The sequence below is a fragment of the Balaenoptera musculus genome, chromosome 6, assembly GCF_009873245.2.
Source record: "Balaenoptera musculus isolate JJ_BM4_2016_0621 chromosome 6, mBalMus1.pri.v3, whole genome shotgun sequence".
Taxonomy (NCBI): domain Eukaryota; kingdom Metazoa; phylum Chordata; class Mammalia; order Artiodactyla; family Balaenopteridae; genus Balaenoptera; species Balaenoptera musculus.
Genome location: NC_045790.1, coordinates 99,242,709 through 99,269,163, shown reverse-complemented (window position 1 = coordinate 99,269,163; position 26,455 = coordinate 99,242,709). Strand labels below are relative to the sequence as shown.

The 26,455-nt window shown below is 45.4% G+C and overlaps 1 protein-coding gene across 2 annotated transcripts in view; it reads left to right on the top strand.

The window, feature by feature from the left end:
* Positions 1 to 26,455, top strand: part of ASTN2 (astrotactin 2) — a 902,613-nt gene that overhangs the window by 218,299 nt on the left and 657,859 nt on the right. For both annotated transcript variants that reach the window (XM_036855709.1, XM_036855708.1), the window contains exon 3: positions 1,013 to 1,397. In XM_036855709.1, coding sequence (XP_036711604.1) covers positions 1,013 to 1,397 — 385 coding nt within the window. The remainder of the gene's footprint in view (positions 1 to 1,012; positions 1,398 to 26,455) is intronic.

Sequence of the window (26,455 nt, the reverse complement as noted above, 5' to 3'; positions counted from 1 at the left end):
CTCCCAGGCAGAAAGCACAATGTATAATGAAGTGAAGCAGGATAACCGAAGGGGCTACCCCTGTTCATTGGAGATGCTTCTGGCACAGAGTGAAAGAAGGGAGGCGAGGAGAATACAAACCTTCCACCTCCAGCCCTTGACAGGTTCTGTGGGGAACACAGACGTGCTTTGGAAATACCCCTGCCCTTGAGGAGTTCACAGAGCAGGATATTTCATGAGTCTCATGAATCATGCAAGATCCATTCGTAAACACTTTAGCCTGTTTCAATTTCATGTATGGTGTGCAGACTCAACCAAATATTTACTGGTTGGATGTGTTAAAGAAAAATAAACATCAGTATGCCTTAAATTTCTGATTAAGGGAGCCCTAGAACAGTGCATTTGTTCATTCATTCATTCAACAAATATTTATGAAGCGCCTAGTTTGTCCCAGGCCCCCTGTTGGGAATCAGTGTTTATGATAATAAAAATATACATTATGCAGAAATTGTTTGACTTGACAACACTATTGTGTATTCCCAGCAGGATGGAACAAAGGCTGCTGTCTCTTGAGCCCTCAGTGGACTCATTCTAGACATGAGGAAGCAAGGCTGAGAGGGTGTGAGCAAATGTCCTGGGGTCACTCAGCTGGTGGAAGGCACATTCAGGACTCAGACACTGTGTGTGTGAAGCCACAGCCCTGACTCATCCCAGTGTTTAGCAGTCTGCATCACTCTGGCGTGACCGTTATCCATCTCATTTGCTCCTCATGGCGACCTTCTGAAGAAGGAAGGGCAGGGGTTCTTACTCACCCTTATACAAGTGAAAAGCAAGGTTCAGAGAGGTGAAGCAGTTTGTCCAAGGTCACACAGCTTGTTGATGAGAAAGCCAGGTTTGGAAATGGGGTTGCTCTGAGGGTCTGAGAGCCAAACCCAGGGATCTGGGCTGAGTGTGGTGGACGGAAGACCCCCTCTGGCACTCCGGCCCGAAGAGCAGTGGCCCATTTGCTTGTCCTTCTTCCCTCCCGCTGCAGGGTGGCCTCATTGCACTGCTGCTGCTGCTGCTGGTGTTCACTGTGGCGCTGTACGCCCAGCGGCGCTGGCAGAAGCGTCGCCGCATCCCCCAGAAGAGTGCCAGCACGGAAGCCACTCACGAGATCCACTACATCCCCTCCGTGCTGCTGGGCCCCCAGGCCCGGGAAAGCTTCCGCTCCTCCCGGCTGCAGGCCCACAATTCCGTCATCGGCGTGCCCATCCGGGAGACCCCCATCCTGGATGACTATGACTACGAGGAGGAGGAGGACCCGCCCCGGCGGGCCAACCACGTCTCCCGTGAGGATGAGTTTGGCAGTCAGGTGACCCACACCCTGGACAGCCTGGGCCGACCAGGGGAAGAGAAAGGGGACTTTGAGAAGAAAGGTGAGTCTTCCTTGTTGCATCCCACCTTCCAGGGGGCATTTTGGGGAGCTGGGAAGAGGCGCAGGAGCTGGGTGGTTGGGGACACAGGAACTGTCTTCTGGGCTAAGCCAATTTTGATTTATAGCCAACTTCCGTTGGGTTTTCAGAGTTTGTTTTCTCTGATTCTTCAGTGTTGATGGGAGGAAAGAAAGAGAGTGTCAATGTGCTTGGAATTGGAGTTTTGAGGAGCATCAGAAGTTATGTAGTCCAACATCTCTCCAGTGTCTCTTGATTACCTCCCTTGATGGCCTTCTCACTGCTCAGGAGAGCTCTCATATCATTTCCAGAAACTACTATTGGAAGGTTTTTCCTTATACTGAGTTGCAATCTGTTTCCCTGGCCCTCTGTGTCAGAAAGTGAATCTGAATTTTTCTTCTTCAAGGCAGCTGTTGGGAAATGTAACAAAAGGAAAAGAAAAAAATAAAAGGCACCCTGTAACTTTTAGAAATCAACCTCAATAAACAATCCCAGTTTCTTCAGCTACCCTGATGTGACATATTTTGAGACATTTCAGCCTTTTGATCACTTCTCTAGATGAAGATTGTAATTTGTCATGTCCTGGCGTGTAACACCAGAACTGACAGACGCTCCTCTTCCTCAAGGTGGGAATGCTCCTGTGCTGAGAAAAAAGCGATTTTCACATCCCTCTTGCTAGCTGTTATGCTTCTGTTGATGCAGTTTGAAGATCACATTTGTTTTTTGTGGGTTTTTGGCCGTTATTACTGGCCCATAGTTGGCTTTTTGATGACTAAAACCTCTCACTCTTTTTCATGTATGCTGTTGCAAAGACCCATTCCCTTTGTTCTGTTGGAGGACAATTGATTATTTGGACATAAGTGCAGGATGTGTTTATATTTGTCTTTATTGAGTGTTATGGCTCCAGCTGGCTTATAGATGGAATTTGGCTATTTTTTCCTTTAGTTGAATACTACAAAAGTACTGTTCTGCTTTCTTCCCATATTGTCTTTGTGAGGCTGGTGATGGGTTAAAGGCTTGGCCTTGAGGCCCCAGTGTTAGAACTACTCTTCTTTGTGAGCCACGAGGAACCATCATCACTGCTTGGCCCAATCCTGGAGCTGTGAACTCGACATTCTTTTCTTCCGTATCTAAGATCTTTCCTCTCAGATCCGTGTTTCCGTGATGCTCAGTGGGCAAATAGGAACACTGGGGGCTTCTTAAAAAGGAGGCATTTTTGTTAAACTTAGAAACACAGGGAGGGAAAAGAGTGGTAAACAAGCGAGAGTACAGGTTTTGGAGTTGTCTGGACCTGGGTTCAGATCTCGTCTCCTTTGTTTGCTGGGTGACCTTGGAAAAATGGGAATTCAATCCTCCAAGTCTCAGCTTCCTCACTGAAGGATTTTTGGAAGGATTAAATATAAAAATAAAATGTGTGTAAAATACCTAATGCAGGGCCTAGTATCTGGTATGTGTTGAATCCCTGAGAGCTGTATTTGTAGACCTCAGGCCCTTGGTCTTGCCTGGGCCCCTAAGACGCTCCCTAATCCAGCTCCCTGTTCTTCGCCAGCCTCCCTCTAAGTGCCACCATGGTCTGCTCAGTGCCCTGGAATGTCTACTTCATTGCCCTTCTCCGCCATGCTCTTCTGTCTTTGAACTGTTGGTTTACTGACAGTTTCCTCAGTCTTTGCTTTCTCAAGCATTATTTATCTTTTTTTTCATGTGACTTCTCATCTTAGCACAAGAACAGTCTGCATTTATTTCATATCTTCACATTTTGTAGGACCTGCCTAGCACAGCGCCTCACGTGTAAAGAATGTCCAGCGAGTGTTGGACAAGAAAGATGACCCTAGAGAGTGAGGTTGTTTGGGAGCAATGCGGTCAGGCCAGAGCATCGTGCCTCTCTTGTCTAATGTAGAAAGTTGCTTGGGTAAGACGGAAAGCATCTTCCCGTTTGCTTAGATTTGGACTTCTGCAGCCTAATTTACTGAGCCTCACTGTGTTTATGCGGAAAATGGGTGAATCAGCAGCCAGTCCGCCCATCTCATAGCTTTGCTGTGGGGATCAAATGATAAATGCACGGCAAGCGCTGAAGAGGTTTTCCCAGAAAACTTCTAGGAAAGGTGTGGCATTTGTTTTCCACACCAGAATCTTCCCCAGCCTAGCCAAGAGGAGTGCTCCATGTCTCCTTCAGTTCCTGGAGCAGGTTGTGATTACTTATCACTGTTCAATAATAATCCATTTCTCTTTCTGTTTTCTACACTAACTAGACTTGGAGATTTTTTAAAATTTTTTTTAAATTGAGATATAATTAACATATAACATATTAGTTTCAGGTATACAGTGTAATGATTCAGCATTTGTGTATATTGAGAAATGATCGCCACAATGTCTAGTTAACATCCGTGACCTCACATCATGACGATTGTTTTCTTGTGATGAGAACTTTATGCTCTTAGCAACTTCCAGATATACAATAGGGTGTTATTAACTCTAGTCACCATGACGTACATTCCATCCCCATGATTTACTTATAAGACTTGGAGATTTTTGAGAGCAAGGGCAGTGTTCCTTATCTTTGTTTCACTAGCGTCCAGCGCAGTGGCTAACGCTTAATAGGTGCTCTGAAAATACTTGTTGACTGGATGATTAACACAACCCCTCAATCATTTGGTCGATCGGATAAATCCAGGGGTTGGTGAGACTCCAAAATTCTCTAGTTCCAGACCTCGAATTATCTCATTGTCCTCAAATCTGGGGACCCTGGAAACCAAAGTGTTGCCAGAGGCCATCAGTAGTGATGACCAGAACCCAGAAAAGAGTAGCCACTGGTTGGGGGTGAAAACCCAGGAAGAGTCACTGATGACAGGTGAGTAACCACCAAGGAGCAGAGCCAAGAAGCCGCCAACAGAGACAAATTCTTTCCCCCCAGCCCCCATCCCCACGCCCACTGCCTCCACCAAGCTCCATATGGAGAACGGAAAGCATCTTCAAAATGGGGAAGCAGGTCACTGCCCATAATCCTGTCTGACTTCTTTTCCTTCCTTTCTTCCTTCTCTCCCCCCTCCCTCCGCCCTCCCCCCTCCCTCTCCCTCCTTCCCCCCACAAGCTGGAAGGTGATACAGTATGGAGATAAACACTCTGCCCTCAGGAGGTGGAACAGTACAGAAATTAAATTTACCACCCAGCTTACTAGCTCTGTGACCTTGGATAAGTCACCTACTCCTCTCCCGTCAAAGGGGCATGATACTGGTATTCTACCTCCAGGGTGATTGGGAAACATAAATGAGGTAACACAGGTAGAGGGTCTGGTACAGTAAACATTCAGTACACATTTCTGTCATTGTTATTCATACCATCAGTCCTCAAAGTTGTCCCACTGTGCCAGAGGCCGTGATAGACTCTGGAATAGAGGTGAGGAAAGCAGAACCTTTGCCCTTAAAGAGCATGGCAGGAAACCTCCTTGGAAACCGAAGCTGAAGCTCGAATAGTCCTGGGTCTCTCTGTGCCACACAGCAAGGGGGTGGCAGAGTTGAGGTGAGAGCTCCAGCCTCCTGGCCAGAGAGCACCCTTGCTGTAGATAGCCGTCATGCTCAGAATGGCCTACATGGCATCATGATGACGGCCCATTTCATTGGGGTTGGGGCCTGCCAGGTCTTGTGTTGCTTAAAGAGAACCCTCAGGCTTGCCATTCTAGCTGCTGGACATTCCAGTTATTTACGCGCACAAAGCGTAGACCTGACTCTTGAATGACAGAGACAGCACAGGGGACAGAATGGTGCTGGATCCAGGGGATACAGAGGACTAACTCCTGAGAGAGGGGGAGGGGCTCTGGCCTCCTCTCCCCACGGGGTCCTCCAGAGTCTGCACACTCTCAGGCTTACCACTGCGTCATGGCTTAAAGATGCCCCTGTCCCTTGCGTTTTCTTTCAAGCAGAACTCTATCTCAACAATAACAAAAGCAGACTCTTATCTTCTGAAATCTCAACTTTAGATGAGAAGCATACAAGAGAAATCTAAAGAGGATGAGTATGAATGCATGAGAAACAAGACCCAGTCCTTGCAAGGCAGCCTGGTGGAGTGGGGGTGAACAGATGGGCTTGGGCTTGGCACCCCGCTCTTGAGCGCACTGGCTGCGTGGCCCTGGCGACCCTCTTAGCCACCTGCAAATCCATGCCTTTGTCTCACCTGTTTTCATCTGACCACGTTATTTTTTTTTCACATTCCTCTGAGTTGGTTTTAAAACCGAGTACGATTTGGAATAACACCAAGCACTTCATTTAATTCTGTATCCCAGCTGCCCTTAGATCCGATAAGGGTAGGAAAGGAAGAAACCTGGGTGAGAAGAAAGTAGAAGACACACTTTTTCCTGAGTCCAGACAGGATACTGGTCACCCTAACCGTGGGGACGTGGTGGCTGGGGGCTGTGCTTGCCGCGTTGTGGCCCCTGAGCTCCTGGTCCTCCTTCCCTGGACAGAAGAGGGATGATTCTGCCGGCAGATTGTGGAAGATACAACAGCAGCAGCTTAGACCACATGTGCTTTCTGTTGCCTCAGGTGGCTCTTGGAGAGAACCATGAGACTCTTTCTTTTACGGGGGGGACCTGGGGATAGCTATGCATTTTGTCCAGAGTGGACAGGTATCAGAGGCTAGGCGATCCCTGTAAAAGTAATCCCAAAGGCCTTTGAAATTACATTGCCAGGGGCTAGTCCCAGCTGCCCCTCTCACACTTAGAATTTCCCCGTAGCTTCAGACTGCTTCATCATACGTGAGCACCGTCAGCCTGCTTTGCAGCTTGGACCTGCAAATAATAGAGGGACCATCTGGAGGCAGAGGGAGAAAGTTTCATTACCAAGCGACAAGAGCTTGGGTTCCCAGACCCCAAGAGCGCTGTACTGATCGGGCTGACTTTCCGCTGATACACACTCACGTGGACATACCCTTTGTTCAACACTGAAATTCTTCAGTGCCGCTCAGTAAGAAGCTTGCCACCCTGAGTGCCCCTCCCCATGCCCTCCTGCTGCCCAGCCATCCCACCGCCTCCCGGGGACCCTCCTGAAGCCCCCGCTGTCCAGGACAGGGTGGCTTTAGACTGCTTCCCCACGGTTATGGCTGGCATCCCGTCTTGGTGGTTAGTGCCTGCGCCTTAGACATTCTCAGGTATTGCGACCATCACCCTTGATATCACCTCAGCCAGTTGCTAGGAATTTAATCATGTCAGTATGTGACTGCTCAGCACTGCGTTGGGTCCATGACAGAAACCTGATGCATTTTAATTCCAATTCTCCTTATCCGTCCTCAAATTTATGTTTCCCTTTCCTGAATATTACGCATGGAAGCTCAAGGAAATTAAAATAACACATTTATCACTTTATCAAGGGATAGGGTAGGGGATGGCTGAATGGATATTGGGTTTTCTTAATTTTGTTTTATTATCGTGAAAGAAATGCATACTATTTGTAATGGAAGGGTGTGAGAGAGGGTGGGACGGAAGGAGAGAGAGAGGGGAAGGGAGAGAGAGAGAGAAAAAGAGAAAGAAAGAAAAGGAAGAAAGAAGACAGGGAGGGAGCAAGGAAGGAATAGGTCTGAGTTGTATAAAGCAAGAACTAAAAGCCCTGCCGTTGTCTCTCCATCCCATCCCACTAATGGGACCCAAAGGCTAATCTTTGATAATTGTTTGATTTATATTCTTCTAGAATATTTTTCCAATATACATACACATATATGGAATGTATGTGTTATATATGTATGGTATAGATATAAATATACGCATTTTGCACCCAGATATACACTAACAGGGCCATCTCAGCCACGTTCATCATTCTGCAGCAATTTCACAGTTTACCAAACAATGTATGAAAAGCATCTTTCCATGTCAGCCCTGCACACCTATCTTCTTCTTTTTGAAAGCTCTATAGGATCCCATCATGGGAACACACCAAACACTCCAACATTTGCTTTTCTACCCCGTTTTGTGGATCATTATCTCAATTTGCTGCACTTACAATGAGTCAGTAAACATCCACACACACACACACACACGCACGCGCACACACACACACACACACACACACACGTATATATTTTTGCAAAGTTTGACTGTTTCTGTAAAACAGACGCCTAAAAGCAGAATATCTGCCTTAAAGGGTGCACATTACACACTTGTAATTACAAATTACACATTTACAATTTGGGGAAGTACTGCCATATTTATTCACTTTAAAATTTGTTTTGTGCTCTCTCGGGAGACAGTATATCCTCTCACACACAGATCTGCACAAACCGCCCGCTACCCCCATCACGTTGACTATTCATATATTAGCATGGACCCTTCTGGTCTTTAACTATATAGTTGCCATCATTTTAAATGTGCAATTTTCTCTTTTGATTTTTTTTTTTTTTTCTGATTAACTTTGGTCCAAATTCTTTTTTTCTTTTTTTTTTTTTTGGTCAGAAGTCAGTCCTCATGGTTACCCTGAGCAATGATTCTTCGGTGAAGTGATGCCAAATAAAGGCTTTTCTTTGCTGTCCCACTTCAGTTCAGGACTTAGGGTGGAAAAAGGAAAGAGAAATGGCATCAGATACCAGCAGTGGCCCACAGTGATAGATGCGGCGGGGTCACTGTCTCTCTGACATGGACCAGTAGGCTAAACCTTACTGTTGCTCAAGATAGCAGGCCAGAAAGTTTCAGGGTGAATGGGACCTTTGTTGAGAGGATGGGGAGGGCGGGACTTTATTGAATCCCTGTAGGAGCCCAGCTGCTGCCCTATACATTATCTCAGTGAGCCATTTGTAATTAACCCTGAGGGGAAGGCAGATGGAAGAGCTGGCTAGGAAACCAGAACTGCTGCTACTGGTGACAAAGATGACAGCTAACCTACACTTAGTGATAATCAGTGTCTGGGAACTTTCCAGAAATTATGTCATTTACACCTCACATCTACCCTATGAGTTACGTACTAATATTGCCCCACCTTACAAAGCAGGAGACTGAAGCTAAGAAGGGTTGAATAATATGTCCAAAGTCGCACAGGAGAAAGTGGCCGAGCCAGGTTAAAGCTCTGGCATGAGAGCTTCCACGCTCAGGGGCCGAGCTGGAATGTGAACACGTGACACCACACTGAATTACATGATCCTTGGGAAGGCACTGAGCTCCTGCAGTCCCAGGGATATAGCTGAAGCATAGCGCCCATGAGCTTGCGTCACTCACAAATATGGCAAGAAAAATAGGTAACTAACATCTATTCTCCAAGGCAAGATGCTACTATAGAGTAATTCTGAGCTTCTAAATCGGCGGAAGGGACTTTGCAACAGGAAGATCCCAGTTTTTCAGAGTGTTTGGAGTGGTCCCCAAAGGTGCAGGGAACTCATGTTTGGTGTCAATAAAGCACTCTAGGGTGACAGAGAACTGAGAAGCTGTTTATTAACTCACCCTTCTGACACCTCCTGTGAATGCCATGTAAATGTCACCCTTGTGCAGCACTTTCTGAAATTCCAGAGCTCTTTCATAGTCAACCCCTTATTCAGTGCCTTATCTTGGTGTTCAGACTTCTTTACACAGAGACTCTAGCCTGTTTCCAGCTCCCTCATCTTCACCCCTACTCATCCATCCCCTCTTCAAGCCACATCAGTCTTCCTGATGTCTCCAAAACACCTCATTCTCACATACCTTCCTGCTTGCATGCCTGCCCTCCCCTTCCATTCTCTACACAGCTTTCCCTCTGTTATGACCACAGTTCCATGCTTAAAGTTTTGCAGAGTTCTCACTGCCCTTGATCCTCATCCGCTATGCTCCAGCCACAGTGACCTCCTTTCTGTTCTTCAAACCTGCTAAGCTTCTTCCACCACCGGCTATTTGCATATGCCATGATTATCATTGTCTGCAAAAATCCCTCTCTTTCCTTCCCCAGTCTGTCATGGCTGATTCCTTCTCATCATTCTGGTCTCAGCTTAAATCCTACTTCATCAGACAAAGCTCTTTTCCCTATGAGTTCTCCCCTTTTGTCTTCTGTAACAGCACTTTTTAATTATTATTATTATTTTATTTTTTTATTTTTTGGAGAGTCCACACACTTTAATGCATTATTCAGTCTGAGATAACTTTTACATGGCACCACTATTATACTGTAGACTCGTACTGACTTCATAATCAACCAAAATCCCTAAATTGTGTTTTATTTGCTTCATCATTATTTTGATTAATTTATTAAATATTTTACTTCTTACTAGCCTCAGGGTTCCATGAGATCATGTCCCAGGTCTATTTGCATTGTTCTGTGACTATCAGAGTGACTGGCACATAATAGATGTTAAAATATGTGTTGGGTCAATAGATGGAGGAGTGGATATGTGAATGAACGGATAGGGAGATATCTTAGTGTCTTTCCACAAGCTGGTAACCTCTGCATGGACTCTTTATCCTTTTTCTGAACTGTATGAACTGTGTTTAGTATCTTCAAATCAATGATTTGCTGAATCTTCCCATCCATCTCACAAGGGAGAAATTATCCTTATCAAAATTTAGAGATCATCCCAAAGTTATACAGTTAAAAGTAATGGAGTCGTAATTTGAACCCAGCTTTGTCTAATTCCCAAACCCAAGCATGTTCTGAAGATTGCACAGCATAATCCTGTCCATTTATTTGATCAGGAGAGGTAAAACATGGGCTTAGATGCTAGCAAGCTAAGTCTCTTAGAGTTGTGTTTCTCAAGTGTTGAATACCAACCACAATGAGAAATATATTTTGCTGTGGCCACACACACATTCTTTTTTTTTTTTTTTTCACACATTCTTTTTTAAATTAGAGTTGATTTACAATGTTTCAAGTATAGAGCAAAGTGATTCAGTTATATATACCTATATATGTCTATTCTTTTTCACATTCTTTTCCATAATAGGTTATTACAAGTTATTGAATATAATCCCCTGTGCTACATAGTAGGTGCTTGTTGTTTGTCTATTTTATATATAGTAGTGTGTATCTGTTAATCCTAAATTCCTAATTTATCCCTCCTGCCCCCATCCTTCCCCTTTGGTAACATAAGTTTATTTTCTGTGTCTTTGAGTTTTGTAAATAGTTTCATTTCCATCATTTTTTTTTTTTTAGATTCCACATATAAGTGCTATTATTTGATATTTGTCTTTCTCTCACTTACTTCACTTAATATGATAATCTCTAAGTCCATCCACGTTGCTGCAAGTGGCATTATTTCATTCTTTTTTATGGCTGAGTCATATTCCATTATATATATGTGTGTATTCCACATCTTCTTTATCCATTCATCTGTCGATGGACACTTAGGTTGCTTCCATGTCTTGCAAATATTGCTGCTATTGTAGATAGTGCTGCTATGAACATTGGGATGCACGTATCTTTTCAAATTAGAGTTTTCATCTTTTCCAGATATATGCCCAGGAGTGGGATTGCTGGATCATATGGTAATTCTACTTTTAGTTTTTTAAGGAACCTCCATACTGTTCTCCATAGTGGCTGTACCAATTCACATTCCCACCAAGAGTGCAAGAGGGTTCCTTTTTCTCCACACCCCCTCCAGCATTTATTATTCATAGACTTTTTGATGATGGCCATTCTAACCAGTGTGAGGTGATTCCTTATTGTAGTTTTGATTTGCATTTCTCTAATAATTAGTGATATTGAGCATCTTTTCATGGGCCTGTTGACCATCTGTAGATGGCCTTCTTGGAGACATATTCTTGTGACTGTGTGTCTATGTGTCTCTAAAATAAGTTTGGCAAAAGCATCCTTCCCCTATTACCTGTGGCGTGCTCTGATATTTTCTATTCTTTTTTGTCATCTCTTTGATGCTGGTGTGAACCACTGAGTTGATTTCACAGTTTATGAGGAGGTCATAACCTAAAGTTCAAAGACCTTTCAGCCTCAGAGAGGCTGCATTGTGCTGGGATATCCACAGAGGGACAGATCCCTGATCACTGGGTCTGTGATAGCTTCCTGGAGGTGTTCCTTACCTGGAGAGCTGAAGGATGAAGATGATTAGACTCAAGGTAAGGGGTTGGTAGAGGAACTAGGAATGGTGCCTGAGACAGGCAAGGCCCGCATGATGGCTTTATGTCTTACACCACTGTCCCTGTGGCCAACCCATTGGGGTTTTTCACCCAACCCTCTGGCCCGCTGGTCCCATCATCTCCATACTTTCTCTTGAAACTGCTCAACCTGCCCTCCCAAAGGATCCTTTGTGTCACCTTTATCTTCTTTCCTTGTATATTTTCTCGTCTACGCTCACCCCCCACCCCCGAAGTTCTCCGCTTCTGCTCCCTGCTTAGGAAACTCCACCCATCCATTAAGCTGCAGCTCAACAGCTCCCTCTTCCCAGTTGTCCTGGAGCCCAGAATGAGCTTCTCAAAGAGCTTGGGGAAACTCATTCCTAACGGCAACTCCCATTTTGACAGTGCCTTCAGGGTGCTGCCTGGGCTACCTGGGGACAAGAGGAAAGCAGAATGGGCAGTGTCGTTTTAAACTGGTTTACACACTGGGATTCCACTTAAGATTATTTTTGAAAGATGGGCAATCCAGCATAAAAAGAAGAAAGGTTTGGATATGACTTTCTTCCACCAAACTCCCCTGACGTCCTTATACCAAACTGCCTTTCCCCTCTCATTGTTCAAAACACCTTTTTTTTTTTTTTTAAGATTGATTGATTGATTGATTGCTATGTTGGGTCTTCGTTTCTGTGCGAGGTCTTCCTCTAGTTGAGGCAAGCGGGGGCTGCTCTTCATCGCGGTGCGCGGGTCTCTCACTGTCGCGGCCTCTCTTGTTGCGGAGCACAGGCTCCAGACACGCAGGCTCAGTAGTTGTGGCTCACCGGCCTAGTTGCTCTGCGGCATGTGGGATCTTCCCAGACCAGGGCTCGAACCCGTGTCCCCTGCATTGGCAGGCAGATTCTCAACCACTGCGCCACCAGGGAAGCCCCCAAAACACCTTTTGAAGTCTGCATTGGAAACCGTTCCAGGGGCTGTTTGGTGTGCCTTCTGTCTCTTGTGCACCTTCATCAGACGTCTGAAGAAAGCTGACAATTTAGTCCCTGCATCTTCTCTTTGGGTACACCTCCCCCTCACTACTCAGTCATTCGTTTATTTAACAAATCTTTACTGAGCACCTACTATGTGCAAGGCACTGTGTTTAATGCAGAAGATACAAAGCAAAAATGGAAAATAGTTTTCTCCTAGAAGCTCACAGTTTAGAGGGGTATAAAACAGTAATAGCTGCTTTATTTTATATAGTCCTTTAACATTTATAGAATGGCTTCATAAACATTATATGATAAACCCTGTGTGTTACCGAATCCTTTTGAGAGACAAAGGACCTTACTCGGGCTCAGAGAAATTAAATCACATCCCACAATACTTAAACCTACATCTCTTGAGTTCAGGTTTACTACTGTTTTCATTTTGCCACACTGTATTTATCCCTGCAGTATCCTGAATATCAAGTTGTTTAACTTGTTACATCCACATTGCCTTCCCACTCTTAATTTTAAAGATCATAAACTCCTAGTCTTTGGAAGTATTCACACAGGATTGGGTAACCATTTGTCAAGGATGGTGTAGCAGGGTTGGAGATTTAGACGCAATTTAAGTAATCCCTCTAATTCTCAGATTGTAAAAGGGGGCTGAGATGTGTTTGAAAATATAGGTTCCTTAAAACTAGTTAGCCTGGAAAGTGTTCAGAATTGAGTCTTTTTTATTTTCTTTCTCTTTTAACTGCAACTGATCACTTGTAGAATGGTAGAAAGTTCATTTTTGCTCCAGTTAATCATACCACATAGTGGAGTTAACAAGGTTACAGAAGACCAGACCCTGACTCTACAACAGAGCTTTTTGACTTGGTTTCTAAGCCCCTCCCCTCCTGGACCTTGGCCCTGGTGCCTAAAAGCCTAGGCTGGCAAAGCGGGGAGGGAGCAGTGTCTTCAAAAGACAGGAGCTCAGCGTCCCCAGACAGCCATCCTCTGAGCTGTCTCCACACTCTCTAAAATAAGATATAGACAGAGATTTGTCATGGAATCACAAACAGGAATGTCACCAAAGCTGTCAGCAGAGTCCCTTAAAATGTCACTTCCCAGCATTAATTGCCACAATAGAAAAACAAACGGGGTGTGCTCTGAACATTTGCTCTCCCCCTCCTGCCTCGTGATCCTCTCCCTGTCTCCCTGTCTCCCCTCTCTCCCGACTCCCTCAGACCCCTCCCCCCTCCTCTTTGTCTCCAGGGACCCTCAGGGCATTCTGACTTGATTAGACTGTGCCCGGGGAGGCAGCCCCACCGCACACTGACAGATGAGGGTGAAGGAGGTTTGATAAATGTCAGGGGCTGAAGAGACTGTTCCCTGATTGATCAGAGCTGGAGCAATTTCCCAGTAGTCAGGGGACTCTCTTCCTCCCATCCTGGCCTCCCTTGAAATGACTGGAAATCACCCAGTGGGAGCCTGACTGTCACACAGGGAGTCCAGGCGGCTCAGATGCAAGTCCCCACGGGGACTCAGCCTGCCTCTGGCTTCCGTGTCCTCGTCCACCTTGGGGATGCAATAAAATGCCATCCTTGTCCAATCATGATTCGTCCTTATTTTTCCTAATACTTCCTGGTTATAAAAGTTATATATGCTTAATTTAGAAAACTTAAAAAAATAAAGTATAGATTATCACTTTTCAGAATACCTCAGTAAATTGCCACAGTAACTTCTTACCATTTTTTCCTTTTTTCATCTTCTCTTCTTTTACATATTGAAAGCAAAAACCTGTTATTTTACATGTTATACTTTTATTAAATATCATATTTCAATATGTTTATCATTCCATTGTAAAACTATCTCACAGTTGATTTATTGATGAACATTTCAGTTGCTTTTTTTTTCCCTTGCTATTTTTTTTATTATTATTATTTATTTTATTTTATTTATTTATGGCTGGGTTGGGTCTTCGTTTCTGTGCGAGGGCTTTCTCTAGTTGCGGCAAGCGGGGGCCACTCTTCATCGCGGTGCGTGGGCCCCTCACTATCGCGGCCTCTTGTTTCGGAGCACAGGCTCCAGACGCACAGGCTCAGCAATTGTGGCTCACGGGCCCAGTTGCTCCGTGTCATGTGGGATCCTCCCAGACCAGGGCTCGAACCCATGTCCCCTGCATTGGCAGGCAGACTCTCAACCACTGCGCCACCAGGGAAGCCCTCCCTTGCTATTTTGTTTTCATCAGCAACAAACATTTTTGTACTTAAATTTGTTTTTCACCATCCTGGTTTATTTCCTCAGGGTATATTTCCAGGAGTAGAATTACTGGGTAAAATGATCTGAATGTTTTAAAGTTCTTTTTTTTTTTTTTAATTTATTTATTTATGGCTGTGTTGGGTCTTCGTTTCTGTGCGAGGGCTTTCTCTGGTTGCGGCAAGCGGGGGCCACTCTTCATCGCGGTGCGCGGGCCTCTCACTATCGCGGCCTCTCTTGTTGCGGAGCACAGGCTCCAGACGCACAGGCTCAGCAATTGTGGCTCACGGGCCTAGTTGCTCCGCGGCATGTGGGATCTTCCCAGACCAGGGCTCGAACCCGTGTCCCCTGCATTGGCAGGCAGATTCTCAACCACTGCGCCACCAGGGAAACCCCTGTTTTATAGTTCTTGATATACATTTAGCTCAACACCCCTGGTGTCAGGAAGTCTCAGTAAACATTTTTTTAAATAGGGAAACATTTGTTCATCTACATTTGTTCAGCGATGCCTTTGCATCGCTGAACAGTTCTGCCCCCAGGTATCTGCATGGTTTATTCCGCAGGTACCTCCAGGCAAATCTTTCCTTATAATCTCACCTTGTCATTGAGGCCATGTCTGGCCACCCCGTATGAAACAGCACAATACACACGATCACACGTACACATGCCACACTCTCTATTCTCCTGTACTTCCTCTTCATAGCCTTTGTCACCCTTTGATCCATCATAAATATTTGTGTGTTTGTTGTCTGCCTCCCCCAGGTATTTTGTCTCTTTTGTTCAATGCTGTTCACTTGTTTAGAACATTGCCTGGCACAGAGCAGACAACAAATAAATAACTTCTCGAATGAATGGATAAATTGAATGAGTAAATGAGTCAATGCATGGCTGACATTGAGCGTTTTCTTCAGCTTGCTTAGGATTCAAAGAATGGACTGTTCAGCTTACCTAATGCAGGTTTATTTTTAGTTGCAATAGGAGTAATATTAGCTAGCCTGTATGGACCAAGCTCTGTGATCAGCACTCAATAAATATTTATACATTTAATCCTCAAAAAATTTGGTGTGGTCAGTACCTCTAATTGCCCCCTTTTTCAGATGAGCCAACTGGGACTGGGAGAGCTCAGGTAATTTGCCCCAGATCACGTGCCAGGATTTGTACCTAGGTCTGCGTGACCTTGAAATGCTCATTTCTCACCAATACTCTGCTGCCTTTACTACTGGAGAACACAGGGTCCAGGGGTAATATAAAACGGTCTCGGGCTTCATGGAGAAGGAGCCATTGTTAGGATATATTAAAAATTGGCACATTGTTTCTGCCATTGTTTAGCTCTGCTAAAGTCATGAATGGGGTGTCTCTCTCTGAGACCCATGTGCCTCCATCTGGTAATGACCTCTCTTTGTCTCCTAGGCTGTGCATGCCCACTGCTTGCTTTTACTGCCTCACAGCTTCTGCTCCTGGCTCCTCTGTGTTCCTTGTGAGATATACGCTCTTTGTCTCTATCTTCTTGTGTTTCCTACTCAAATAGCCCATGAAAGAATCTGTCACATTCGATATATCGAAAGTCCTAATGGGCAGATCCTCACACCAGGCCACACCACCACCCAGCCGTGAACCTGGGGCTGTCTGCCTCTGCTCAGATGTGGAGCTCTGGTCCCATCAGCTTCGCCAAGATGGTGGAGTCTCAGAGTCCCCAGCAGGGCACCCCCTGGGTGATGAAGCACCTACATCTACTTTTCACTAAAGCAGGCATCTGTGATTATGATATCCTGTCCAGAACAGTGTCCTCAAAGCATCATATCCTGTCCAGAACAGTGTGGAGTACATCTGCTTAGAGCTGGGCTGCTGTGTTTGCTTCAGAAGAACCTGGTTTGTGAGTAACTCAGCTTAGTGAAGAGATAAATCAGAGAGTGACAGATTATTTTCCTAAATGGTTCTTTATTTTACAAAAGCATTCACCACAGGATCCCTTTCAGTACGTAGCACCCCACCGGTGCATGGAAAAGAAGGTGGGATTTAACCAACTTTTTTTTTTTTTTTAATAAATTTATTTATTTATTTATTTTTGACCGCGTTGGGTCTTTGTTGCTGTGCGCGGGCTTTCTCTAGTTGCAGTGAGAGGGGGCGACTCTTTGTTGCGGTGCGCGGGCTTCTCATTGTGGTGGCTTCTCTTGTTGTGGAGCATGGGCTCTAGGCGTGCGGGCTTCAGTAGTTGCGGCACGCGGGCTCAGTAGTTGTGGCGCACGGGCCTAGTTGCTCCGCGGCTTGTGGGATCTTCCTGGACCAGGGATCGAACCCGTGTCCCCTGCGTTGGCAGGCGGATTCTTAACCACTGCGCCACCAGGGAAGTCCCTTAACCTACTTTTAGCCTACCAAAATGTTGAAATGTTTAAACCAAAGCAAAACCGTAATGGCCTGGCTTTCTAAGAAATAGTCAGCAGCAGGGTGATGGGTTTGGAATGGGGCAGATGTGGGTGTGAATCATGTCCCCACATAACACCTCGATCTTGGACAAGTTAACTAACCTCTCTAAGTCTCAGATTCCTCCTCTGTGAAACTGTTTTAATAATTGTGTCAGATTCCTCGGGTTGTTTCGAGAATGAAATTCAGTAATACATGAATAGCTCTGTGCGGAGGCCACCTGCCATAAATATTCATGGTCTTGGAAAAATCTTATTTCCTTCCTGAACCTCAGTCTTGCCATCTGTATAATGAGCAGCTTGGACCTTTGCTGTTCAATTTCTACCCCTTTTGATACTGACCAGGGTTCTTGGCCTTCCCCAATCAATAGGAATTGATAAGAGGCAAGACAAGAAGTTCAGGCAAGGCTTTATTGGGCCCCTGCTGTAGTAGGGGGAGGCAAAAACAAGTGACACGTTCCCTTGCTCACTCCCCGAGAGGGGGCGAGCTTGTTCCTTATATAGGGGTGAGGGAAGGGGCGGGTCCAGGGGGTCGGGCCAGAGGCGGGGCTTAGGTGGTTTGCCCCTCCCTTTGGTGGTGGTGTGTGCAGGGGGCATACGCAGTACCCTGTTTTTGCTCCCAGCTCTTCAGAAGTGGCAGTTGGTTTTCAGTCTTTTTGTATCTGGTTGACCATAATTTGCCCCAACTGTGCATGCACGCAGTTATTTTTAGTCCCTTATAGTTTCTTTGTATTCTGTTCCTGGAGGAGACGTTTGTCCAGGTGCAAGCACTGCGGCAAACGGTCCCAGGTCCCAGCCTGTCTCACTTTCACCAGAATTCTGGGGCTCTGGATGCATGGGACTGGTGGAAACTGAGCTAGAACTCAGTGCCACATGCCTCGTTGGCATGACTAATGGTGTGTGAGTAGGGGGGAGAGGGTATTAGAAAAACCAGGAGGTCTCTAAGAGGAAGAGAGGAAGACTTTCTCTCACGCAAACCCTTATCTCCTCATACTCCTTGGACAGAAATGACGCAGAAAGAAAAGGGGCGCCAGTCACTTGCATTCTAACTGGGCTAATAGGTGGCAGAGACCAGTCTCAAGCTTCTTTTTATAGCCTCCTGGCTCCAGGACTCTTCCCTAAGTGTCCCAAGGAGGTCGGCAGAGAGAGATATCACTTCCTCATCATTTCCCTTGTGAATGAAGCCTTCCAAGACCAGATGCATCCACTTCATTATAATTATGTTAAGTGCCGCCTGATTGGCGCAGTACATCACCCCTCTGGAAAGCAGCCTCGCCAGTGGACAAAAAGGCAGCCTGCTTGGGCTCAGCACAGCTCCCCCTCATTCAGCTGTGTCCTTGGCAATGACTGCTTGTGGTACCCAAGGATCTCCTCTGGAGAAGAGGAAACCGTGGGGAGCAGAGGGGAGGGCACTGGCTTTAGCAGGGCGTGTGGCCTGAATTGAGTCCTCCTCCCCGCTGGGCCTCAGCCTGATGATCAGATGCACCATGAGACCTCTACACCCTCATCCAGCTCTTAACCTGTCAGTATCTCAGGAGGCAGGTGACCTTGATATCCTTACAGGGGGTGCTCCCGGGTACTATAGGTTAATTTGGTCCTGGGGGGTCTGAATATGTGGGACCCTGTGTCCTCACCTTGTAAGAAAATGAGGTTTGCCTCATCCTTCAAAAGGGCCAGAGCATGGTAGAAACTATTCTGATATCAAGGGCTACATCTTGTAACCTCAGTTTTCTATGCATGGGTCTGTGGAAGGGGGATGTGAGTTTCCAGAATTAAGAGAGTGTGGCTGGTAAGTCAGCAAAGACTCCTTGGGAGTATTTAAGGCTGAGAAAGATCCAAGAGGGAAGGTGTAGGGATGGAGCTAAGATCTCTCTAAAGGCTGGTGGTTAGGCATGTGGCTCTGGAGCTAGGCTGCCCCAGTTGACTCCGGATACTTTCTGAGATTTACTAGGTGTGCATAACCTTGACATAGGAGTAAATGTCCCCATCTCTCACTGTCCTCATCTTTAAAATCGGGGAAGTCAGAGTTGCATCCATGAGTTTTCAGACTAAATGAGTTAAAACATGTCACAGGGCTTAGAAGAGTGCTTTTGACAAAAGAAAAGCCTCCATTCATGTTAGTTATTATCATGTTGAGAATCTTCTGCAAATAGATTAGGCATTTTGTAAGCTGCTTCATTTAGTTCTCACAACTACTTTTGGGAAGGCAATTCATTTGTTCATTCATTTACCAAAGACTCATTAGGACAGAGCAGCAAAAGTGACCAGCTTGACCCTGCCCTGAGAGACATTGTCCTTTAGTGGGAACCCAGGCTTGAGACCTGAACTGAATTATCACAGTTACTCATTTAACCAACACGAAGCCTCCAGGAAAAACATGTGCTGAGTGTTCTTAGGGAGGAGAGGGGGTACTTGGCCTCAATTTGGCTGTTCAGGAAGGCCTTTCTGAGAAAGGAAGAATTAAGGCGAAGTCAGAAGGATGCACAGTGTTTGGCCAGATGAAGGACTGAAGAACAGCGGAAGAACTTTTGCAAAGCAAAAGCCTGGCCCGTTCCGTGACCTGGTAGGCCAGTGTGACTAGAACACAATGAGGGACTGGGCCAGAGTGCTCTATTACACATAGATGGGGAAACTGAGGCACGGCAAATTAAATGTCTTTCCAGAGGTGACCTACCTGGCATGGAAGGGTTGGGTTGTGCCTGAGATGGAAGCTTTCCTTCCTGCTTCATTAGGGAGGATACCAGGGAGGCTGGTTCTGGCTTGCTTGTACAGGGAATGGAGAGCAGCTGTGTCTGAGCTGAGGGATGTTGTAGACAGAGGGCAGTGACTTAGAAGGTGGTGGGTGGGCCTCGAGTTTCCCAGCTGAGTTTGGACTTTATCTGTTCTAATTCCCTTAGGGTTACAGGCTAGAACTGGATTAATTTCTGAATAACCTTATCCACGCTCCAGGGTTTAATATCTCCTGTGTCCCCTGGGTCATCCTTGGCATGAGAATCCCCTGCTCAGATCAGCGGTATAAAGTGTTTTCAGTTTTTCATAGTTCTGTGTGTGTGTGTGTGTGTGTGTGTGTGTGTGTGTGTGTGTGTGGTTTTCCTCCCCAGAGCTTGCTGACTTCACTGAGGGAAATGCATGGGACGTGGGTGAAATCTGATTTATTTTTTGGGAAGGCATGCGGTACAAAATCATTTCTCTCCCCGCATAAATATGCACGAGGCTGGCCTGCACGCTCCTCCCAGGAAGCATGGGTTGTGTTGGGGCGGAGGGAGGGCCCCACGTGACTGGTGTCTCGGCCCTGCCCATGGCTGCGGGCACCCCGTTAATCAGGGGGGAACAGCAGCCTCATGAACTGTGAAATTGGCAGCCCCCTGACAGCTCCGGGGCCAGTGGAGCAGGGACTCTATTTCACAGCTGGAAGGTGGCAGGGGGGAGTGGGCAAGGAGGGTGCCGGGCTTAGTGGGCCAGAGCAACCGTGCTCCCCTCCTGGCCTTCCCAGACCCCAAATGAGCCTTGCTGTTGATTAAGGGGAGACACGGGGAGAAAGAGAGAGAGAGGAGCAGGCAAGGGAAGGAACACCCTGAATGATAATGGCCATCATAACGCATGCTTATTGATTACCTGCTGTCTACTGAGGTCCAGGCTCTCACTATGCTATGCACTTTTGATGTACTTCTTTATTTAATCCTCACAAATATCCTACATGGTATCATTGGGAGCCCCATTTTACAGACCAGGAAAAATGGGACTCAGAGAGATGAACTGTTGGGTCTTCCCTGGCAGTCTGGTGGTTAAGACTCCGTGCTTCCAATGCAGGGGGTGCAGGTTTGATCCCTCATTGGGGAACTAAGATTCTACATGCCAAAAAATTTGGTGCGGCCAAAAAAGAAAAAGAGAGAGAGAGAGATGAACTGTTTCAACCTGAAAGATGTAGTAGATCTAAGATTGGGACCCATGTCTGTATGTCTGTCTGGCTCCAGAGTCTGCATTTTGTAGCCACTGCACCATCCTGTACTCTAGCATGCTATTAAAACGAAAAAAGAAAGAGAGAAGTGCCTTATTCATTCAGTGGCCACCTACAAAGTGTACACTCCATGCAGAGACTTGAGTCGCTGTGCCAAGTGCTGGGGTTCTCTGGGGATGAACATCTTTGACAGTTCATGGTGTGTGAGAGATCTGGTTCAACAGGTTTGCACAGCAGTATGACATATATTTGAGAGTGGAGCCAGTGTACAATCTTAGCTCTGACATTTACCAGCTCTGTGACCTGGGGCAAGTTATTTAACCTCTCTGGGATGCAGTTTCCCCATCTCTAAAACAGTTATACAGGAATACCCAGATTAAAAAAATGCTTTGAGGATTAAATGAGATGTGCCATGTAGGGTATTTAGAACAGTGCTTGGTGCCTAGTGAGAAGTCCATAAATTATTGCTGGGGAGGTGCTGAAATGTGGAAACGAACAGGTATTCTAGGAGCACACAGGAAACAGCATTTAAACGTGCCGAGGGGGCCAGGGAAGACTTTCCTCGGGAGGTGACATCTTGTAGATAAGAAGCTCATCAGTTAACCCAAGGGGCAAGGGGAGGGGATGTGCAAAGTCCCTGAGGCACCCAAGAAGGCAGGGCACATTCTAGGAGCTGCAAGAAGTCCACAGTGGCTGGATCAAGGGGACATGCGCAGGAATAGCAGACTGGAGAGGAACACAGAGGCTAGATCGCAGGGGCCTTGGACTTTATCTGGAAGGGACTGAGCAGTCATAAAAACTTTTGAATAGGGAGTGCCATGCCCAGATATTTTCCTTCCCAGAAAGATGATTGAAATGGCAGGATAAGCATAGATTAGAATAAGGGCAGGGAGACTGATGGCAGACTGTCTCTGTGATTCAAATGAGAGATGAGGAGTTGGGATGCCCCAGTAGATGCCACAGAGTTTATCTGGGAATGGACCTCCCTGAGTTTGACTCAGAGCTCTTCTGCAGGTGTGCCATGTGATTTGACTTGGCCACCCTGCTATGGACCTCAGTTCTCCCATCTGTTAAATGAGACCCAGTGATCTCTGAGGGGACATCCACCTCCTACTTCTTATATCGTTGGGAGGAAAGGTAAAGAGGATGGAGCTGTCTGAAGTGAGAAGATGGCTAAATAAAAGGAAGAGAGAGTAAGATAAGTCCCTAACCACAGATTTTGCACAGATCTGAGTGACAGATCTGCAGTAGGGCAGGGAGGGAAACCTGCGGTTGGAGACACAAGAGTCAGACAGAAAAGCCATGCCGCCGCCCTTCCCCAGCGAGCCTGGATTGCAGCAGGCAGACAGGGAGGGGACATCCCCGGTGTCCTTATGTTGCACCTTGATTTATTGAGGGAAGAAGGAAATAGAGGACAAAGGAGAGATGCAAGAACGGAAGGCAACTGAGAAGAAGATGAGAGACTTCCCTTTAGAAGCAGGGAGAATATCCCCCATCTCTTTCTTTCTTTCTTTTTTTTAAATAAATATTTATTTATTTATTTATTTTTGGCTGCATTGGCTCTTGCTGCATGCGGGCTTTCTCTAGTTGCGGCGAGTGGGGGCTACTCTTCGCTGCGGTGCACGGGCTTCTCGTTGCAGTGGCTTCTCTTGTTGCAGAGCACGGGCTCTAGGCATGCGGGCTTCAGTGGTTGCGGCACGTGGGCTTCAGTAGTTGTGGCTCACGGGCTCTAGAGCACAGGCTCAGTAGTTGTGGTGCACAGGCTTAGTTGCTTCGCGGCATGTGGGATCTTCCCGGACCAGGGCTCAAACCCGTGTCCCCTGCATCGGCAGATGGATTCTTAACCACTGTGCCACCAGGGAAGCTGCCCCCCCCCCACCCCCCGTCTCTTTCCTATCACTATAAACCATGGGGTCTTGTATTAGGATGACATCTCACAGTACATAGTCCTTTTTATCTCTTGGAAAGACTGTTCCAGCATGTTGGAGATCCAGGAGAGTTGGAATCTAAGATCTGTCCCAGCACTTGGAATACTTCCTGGCATATAGTAAGTCCTCAATACATATTGGTTAAATAAATAAAATAAATGAGCTAATGGAGTCAATGTAGACTGTAAAGCGTTGTGCACATGTGAATTAATCTGTTACTACTCTTACTGGAGAGTCTCCATTTTGTCTACCATGTTGACAAAAAAAAATAAAGGAAGGAGAAGGCTGAAAGGGTTGTGAGAGCACAGGAGGCAGCTCAGCCTGCCTCCTCAGCCGTCAGCCTCCCATCCGGCCAGCCCTGTCTGCGGGTGGCGGCCCCTGAGCAGCACGGCTGCGGCGGTGTGGATCTAACAACTTAATTAGAGCCGGTGCCACTGGCGCAGCCCAGCTGGGCCCAGCGCTCTCCCCCTGCAGATGACATTTTTTCAGTGTTCAGTGCTCTGATTCCTTGTGGGCTCCTTCTCTGGGGCCTTGTTAATTAGATCTAAGTGCAAGGGGTCTGGTGCCAGGCTGGGTGGACCTTGAGGATCCCATTCTTGGGACCCAAGAACCTTACCCTTTCAGAACATAAGTGGTGCCACTTCTCTGCTTGCCCCGAGCAGATAGTTACGGGCATTGGGGAAATTGCTGCCACTTTTTCTCTCTGATGTCCCCTGGCATTGCACACGCATTTTTTTTTCCTTGTCCTTAGGAGCCCAGAGTGAAGCCAGTCTACCCTATGATGCTGTCAAGGTTGGACACACGGACATGTCTAAAACAGCGTCCAGGAGTCACAATCATAAATCCCAACTAAATTCTCTCCCTCCCTTCCTTTTCTTCTGTTCACCAACACTCACTGAGCACCTCCTGTATGCCAGGCACATTTCCGATGGTGGGGACAGAGCAGTCCTCAAAGTAGACACAAGTCTTTGTGCTCAGGAGCTAACGTTCTAATGGGGCGGTGGGGGAAAAGACAGACATTCATCATAGGAATCCACTTGTAGAAACTTTAATGCAGGGCCGTGGTAAGTGAATGATCGGTAGGGACATAAAGAGTGAGAATACTTGGGGCTCGGCTATTCTGAGAACATAACTCCCAAGGCTATGAGATGGGTTCCAACAGTGGGAGACACAGTGGGGATGGAGCAGAATGAGAAAGGGGGAGAATTATAGGCTCTGAGATGGGAAACTTCACGAGGGGCCAGATCACCCCAGGCCTTAGGAGTGATGACAAAGAGCTGGGATTTTCTAGGTGTGATTTGCAGGCCCTGGAGGGTGTAGAACAAAGCAGCGGCAAGTTCAAATTCCTGTTGCTGATGGGAGTATAGAGACTGTAGGGCACACGAGGAGCATGGAAGCTGGGAGAACAGTTAGGAGATTGCTGCATATAACAATAACAATAGTCACTGCTATGCACACAACTGCTACTTATTGTGTGCTCTGTGTTAATTACATTAACAGTCCTCCCAAATTAAGAATACTCAGTGCTGAGAATTTATATCCATGGTTCACTGAATGAGAATATGCAATTTGTTCACTCCTTTCCAAAGTAGGGGGATTTTAATGTTTGAGTTGTTTCATGTTTGAGTTTTCCCCTGAAATTATTTGCAAAATTGGGGATATCTTCAATTTTGTGACAAAAATGATCCACAGCTTTGTCACTCGATGAAAAAGCTCCCAGACATAGGCAGGAGTCAGGAGCACTCATTTCAGTTGCTGGAAAAGTCAGACCTTCAGGCAGCTGCACACCCGGACCACTTTACTTTAAGATCATAAAACAACTTTTATGTAACTGGCTTTGCTATAATGACATTAATACAGGGTAATGGAGAGCCAGACTGTCTAAGTTCTCTTCCAGGCTTTTCCACTTCATAGCTATGGGATTGACGTAAACTGTTTACCTCTTTTCCCCTCAATTTACTTATACATGAAATGGCGATCATAAAATAAGGCTAGTTTTAAGTATTAAATAAGCTATAAAGCATGAACTGTTTAGAACGGTGGCTTGGCCTACACAGGAGCTGCTTTTGTCATTAGCCCTTGCTGCAGTTCACTCTGGGAAGGTCTAGTTGAGGATATTGTTTAATAACTTACACAGGGCAGCAAATAATAACTTTGACCTCAGGAATCAGAACCAAGATCCCCGTGTTCCCTGGCCAGGTGATTATTTTAACGTTATGGACATTTGAGTCTTGTAACCAGTTTCCCCTCTCTGTGCTGTCCGCTGGGATGCTCAGAGTCTCATGTGAAACTGAAACTCTAGGAAGTTGTTAATTTTTATATGTTAATTTTGAGTGCCGCTCTTTCCCTTGGGTTCATCTTTATATCCTTATATCTATTGTTTTTTTTCGTGGATTACATCTTTTTTTAAAATCCTCCTAAAATATATTTTATTTTAGATCATGAGCTACTTTAACCATGCAATAAACTGTGTATAATATACAATGCATGTACATACATAATATATATAAATATTTATATATTATATATACAGTATATATACAGTATATATATTCTTACCACTGAATTAGAACAAATATAAGTATTTTGTAGTATACATCAGATATATTTTTATAAATAAAATACTAAATTACACAGCTAAATCATTTCCTCCACTGATTGCATGCCTCACTACCCCAGAGTTCATGTCTCCCTCTATTTGAATGTTTATGCTTTGACTTCATGATCATATCTGGGCTGGTCTCCCATACTTTTAAATTTTCTATTTTATCACACTCCCACCAGCAGTGTATAAAATCTACTGTTTTCCCAAATTCTTAACAACACTTATTATCAGACAGTTTATACTTTGCCTGTCTGTAAGATATGAAATTACGATTTCAGTGGTGATTTAATTTTCATGTCAGAGATTCCTAGAGGTTAAAGTATATTTTCTTATATTAAGTTTTATTTTTCTGTCAATTTACTCATTTATATCCACTGCACATTTTTCTAGTGGGTTGTTTTTTTTCTTATTGATAATAATAAAATTAACAAAAATAAGTAGCCCTTTGTCATTTGAAAATATCTTCTTCCAGTTTATGACTTACATATTGATTTTGTTAGGAGAATCATTTCCTCATTTTGACCATTTTCATTATAATGCTATAAAATTATTATTTTTATTTCTAGTTTATAATTCTTGTGAATGATGGAAAAATATCTTTCACTCTCTTAATGTCTTAATGATGTTCCTGTATTTCCTTCTAAATTATTAAGATTTGGCTTGCTACATATGGGTCTTTAGACATGGGTTTGTTTATATATGGTATGATTTAGAGGCCTAACGGCTTTATTTTTCACATGGATAGCTAGTTTTTCTGCCCACTCCCCTAAGAGTCCATCTTTACATCTTTACTCCACTGGTTCATAATACTGCTGTCATGTAATAACAAGTTCATGTATGTGGAGGACAGTTTCTGAGCCCTCTCTTCTTTTTCACTGGCTTACTTATTGATCCGTGCTCTAGTAACATGCTGCTTTTAATTATTA